Source organism: Cariama cristata, unplaced genomic scaffold (assembly GCF_000690535.1).
Source record: "Cariama cristata isolate BGI_N322 unplaced genomic scaffold, ASM69053v1 scaffold22407, whole genome shotgun sequence".
Classification (NCBI taxonomy): domain Eukaryota; kingdom Metazoa; phylum Chordata; class Aves; order Cariamiformes; family Cariamidae; genus Cariama; species Cariama cristata.
The window spans coordinates 15,703-19,749 of record NW_009626543.1 but is presented as its reverse complement, the minus strand read 5'-3'; the positions used below and the strand labels follow the sequence as shown (position 1 = coordinate 19,749).

Genomic DNA, 4,047 nt, shown 5'->3' with positions numbered 1-4,047 from the left:
AGATGTGTAAGAAGGAACAGGCCCTGGCATGGAGGGACTGGCTTCGGTCTGTGCGGCAGGGGTGGGCTCTTGTATAGCAAACACATTCTTTGTGAGATGGAAAACAGCATGGCACTGGTGAGGTGGAAGGGAATTGCACATCCCCACACCTGGGAGCCGAGACACGCATTTACTGGAAGGTGAAGGACAGGATTTGCCTTCCCCACCCCTCTTCCCGAAGCGGCTTGCAGCCTCCTCCCGCCCGACGCGCGCTGCCAGCCCCAGCCTTGCTGCCGACGGTCACTTGTGGTCGGGCTGGACCCAGGGCCGGTGCTGGCTCCCTGCCCCGAGCAGAGCTGCCCAGGCACCACGGCCGAGGGGCTCAGCCGTGCTGCCAGCAGGGCTGGCTCTCAGGCACGCTGCTTTTTTCAGGCTGCCGTTCCCTTCCCGTTGGCGGTGGCCACCAGGAGCTTCCCCCGTGCTGAGCGAGTCCACGGTCCTTGCGAGAGGAGTTTGCCTCTCACTCCTAACCGAGCAAATCCTGTTGTGCCCTGACAAGGAGCATTTTAGTGGTCATGAACCGTTCTCTATTAACGTGCGACTCGCTGTCACTGCGAGCAGCTGTGAAGGATCAAGTCGTGGTCAGGGCAAACCCTGTCTGCATCACATGTGCCAGTCAGAATTAAACTCTGAGGTCTTGCGGAATTAGCCATGATTCTGTTAATGATGTTAAGCACAGTTTCCTTAGGCTGTGGTGTGTTGGCACCCTCGGTGCTCCCAGCCCTCAGCTGTGTGCGATAACAGGCTCAGGGTAATGTTTCCAAAATGGGCCGAGTGTTGCGTGAACGAGGGTTTATGCTGATTTTCAGCAAGATTTCCTTGCAGTCACAGTGCAGTGGGTGCTCCCGCTTTGCCAAAGCACTTAGGCCAGCTGGGAAACCCTACAGCACCCGGCTCTGGACCCGGTAGGTGGTTGTATCTGGTTTATGTGGAAAGCAGATATGATGTAGCCTGGGTGAATTTGGTCATATTTAAATATTTCCAGGGGAAAAATATTGGGCCTAGAGAATAAACAGTTACCGCAAAGACTGGCTGAATTTCCTTTAGTCCCTCTCCCCTGCAACGCACTGGGAATGTGCAATAGCAGTTTGCAATGCCGTGATCCGTCACGGAGCTGCCGTGGAGCCCGGGTGCCACTGGGGCAGTTCCCTTGGCCGGTACCCGGAGCAGCTTTGCACTGGCACAGTCCCTCCGTACGATAGGAGGTAATTGGTTTTGTAAAGAGTCATTATTTTAATTTGCTGCATTGCTGCGATGTTCACATTTCACTTGGAGTGGTAAGAAAGCAGCAAGTGGGTGGATGAGAGGAGCGGAGGGAACAGAAACGCCCGTCTCGGCGCAGGCAGAAGCATCAGCCCGAGCCCAGCGCAAGCGCCGGCGCAGGGCAGGGAAGGGAGCCCGGCATTTACACCACAGCAGCAGAGGAGATGAGGGCAGGCAGGGGAGCATCTGCTGTCCCATCAAGCCCAGTGACATTCACTCAATGGGCATCTCTTCTTTTCCAGTACTCCCCCCTGCTGAAGAAACTCTACTGTCAGATTGCAAAAACATGTCCCATCCAGATCAAGGTGTCCACCCCGCCGCCCCCAGGCACCATCATCCGGGCCATGCCCGTGTACAAGAAGGCAGAGCACGTCACCGAGGTGGTGAAACGCTGCCCCAACCACGAGCTTGGCCGCGACTTCAACGATGGTGAGCGCTCCTCTCCCTCCCTCTGCCTGGGGCTGCCCCGTCATCCCGGGGCGGGGGCCGTGCGTCCCCCCCTGTGTGCACAGGACGAGCATCCTGGACAACCCCATCCTCTAACACGGAGGTTTGCCTTGCAGGCCAGTCGGCCCCAGCCAGCCACCTCATCCGGGTGGAAGGCAACAACCTCTCCCAGTACGTGGACGACCCAGTGACGGGAAGGCAGAGCGTGATGGTGCCCTACGAGCCCCCGCAGGTACCCGGCTGCTCCAGGGGCGGGAGGGCAGGACCAGCCCCTGCCTCTAGCCGGGCTTCTGCTGGTGCTGAGGGTGAACCTGCTGGTGACAGGGCTGCTTGGTAGGAGACAAAGGGCAGGAGCATCCTGCTTGCCCTGGCACATCTAAGGGCCCCCTCCACTCGCTCACAGCACTGGCGGCAGCTGTGTTCGAGCGTCTGCAGCTCCCAGCCCTATGAAGCATCCCAGAGCATCCTGTTCCTGGGAAGTGGGGTGCAAAGGGAGATCCCCTCCAGTCCTGCCCTGGGGGACACCAGGGCCCCCCCAGTCCTTGTACAGTCCCCTCTTCCCAGCTGGGACAGGGGCCAGGGGGGCCCAGCCTGCCTCTCCCCCTGCATCACTCCCCGCTCAGCGCCTGCTCTCCCCTCCTGGGCAGGTGGGGACCGAGTTCACCAACATCCTGTACAACTTCATGTGCAACAGCAGCTGCGTGGGAGGAATGAACAGGAGACCCATCCTCATCATCATCACCCTGGAGACAAGAGAGTGAGTGGCTGTCGGAGCAGGGACGAGCGTCCCTCCCCACTGCGGGAGGGCTGGGGGCCCTGGGGAAGGAATCCTTGCCTGCAGGGAGCAACCCCAAGGGAAGGGGACATGGCAGCCCCCCGCAGCCCCAGCCCGTGGTAGGGGAAAGGCTCCTCTCTCCCGGCTAGAAAGAGGGCTGGCACAGGGAGACCAGGGACCCAACTCAGTGTTGGCTTTTCCCCCTGCAGCTGGAGCCTTCCTCTGCCCCAGGAGCTCCTCTTCCCCTGGGAGACTGCTGCTGAGGGGCTCCCTGCACTCAGTACCTTGAGGGCTCGATTGCTTCCTGAACAATCGATTCATACGGAGGGCTGGGAAGACGTTTTGCTGGGCTGGTTTCTGAGCTGGAACATAACGTGCTGGACTGAGCCGCGATGCATTTCCCAAGCAGAAGTAGGGTCACTGATTTCTCTCTTGTCCCAGCGGCCAAGTCCTAGGAAGGAGATCATTTGAGGGACGGATCTGTGCCTGTCCTGGCAGAGACCGGAAAGCTGATGAAGATCATTACCGAGAGCAACAAGCCCTGAATGAGAGTGCAGCTAAAAATGGCAATGCCAACAAACGCAGTGAGTCCCCTTGTGGGAGAGGGAGGGGGGCTCAGGGCACTGCTCTGCCGCAGCCACAGGCTCCTGCCCAGCACCTCTGCTGCTCAAAGCCATGCGGATGCTTTTACCTCAGCTCCTTTCCCATCGCACCCAAAATCACTGCACTCAAGTTCAGGCTCAAATCCACATCCAGGCACGACGCTTTGACCTTTCTCGACTAAATATAAAGTCTCAGAAATAGGATCCACTCCCTTTTCCCTCCAAAGTGCAAAGCTGTTTGTGCAGGGCTTTCATGTCCAGATGTATTTGTTCTTCATTGTTAATTCTAGCAAAGGGACACTATCAGTGCCAGAACCCAGGTGAACAGCGAGCATCCCGCATGGCTTGAGCTTAAATCCCACAGGGAGCCAAAGTGCTCCCAGCTATGTCCTGCCCTTCCGAGGACAGCTTCCTCTCTGCTTTCCAGCGTTTAAGCAGAGCCCCCAGGGCATCCCAGCACTGGGAGCTGGCATTAAGAAACGGAGGCACGGGGAGGAGGAGATGTATTACGTGCCTGTAAGTGTTGGTGAGCTGCACTGGTTGAGAACTCGGCTCGGGATGGCGGTGGCATTGTCCCCTCTGCGAGAAATGCCTTGGGGATGCGATGTTGGGCAGGATGGGGTTGCACGGTCCTGCATGGGTGGCAGAGACCTAGAGAACAGGAGCCAAAGCATCTGTGAATGCATGTGTCCAAGGGAATTTGGACCCCCAAACAGTCCCTGGCCACAGTGACACTGCACCTTGTGTGGCTGGGTGGAAAGAAGGGGCCACGAGGAAGGTGGCCAGGTGGGACGGCAACAAAACGAAGCCCTGGGTTTCTTCTCTCCTCCAGGTGCGAGGCCGGGAGAACTTTGAGATCCTGATGAAGATAAAGGAGAGCCTGGAGCTGGTGGAGCTGGTCCCGCAGCAGCTGGTTGACTC

General features: G+C 58.4%; 1 protein-coding gene across 4 annotated transcripts in view; it reads left to right on the top strand.

Moving 5' to 3' along the window:
• TP73 (tumor protein p73) overlaps positions 1-4,047 on the top strand; it is a 27,786-nt gene that overhangs the window by 19,630 nt on the left and 4,109 nt on the right. For all 4 annotated transcript variants that reach the window (XM_009704083.1, XM_009704081.1, XM_009704080.1 and 1 more), the window contains 6 exons: positions 1,545-1,731; positions 1,866-1,981; positions 2,397-2,506; positions 2,966-3,108; positions 3,554-3,642; positions 3,959-4,047. The exon at positions 3,959-4,047 ends at the window's right edge or, in 2 of these variants, runs on beyond it. In XM_009704083.1, coding sequence (XP_009702385.1) covers positions 1,545-1,731; positions 1,866-1,981; positions 2,397-2,506; positions 2,966-3,108; positions 3,554-3,642; positions 3,959-4,047 — 734 coding nt within the window. The remainder of the gene's footprint in view (positions 1-1,544; positions 1,732-1,865; positions 1,982-2,396; positions 2,507-2,965; positions 3,109-3,553; positions 3,643-3,958) is intronic.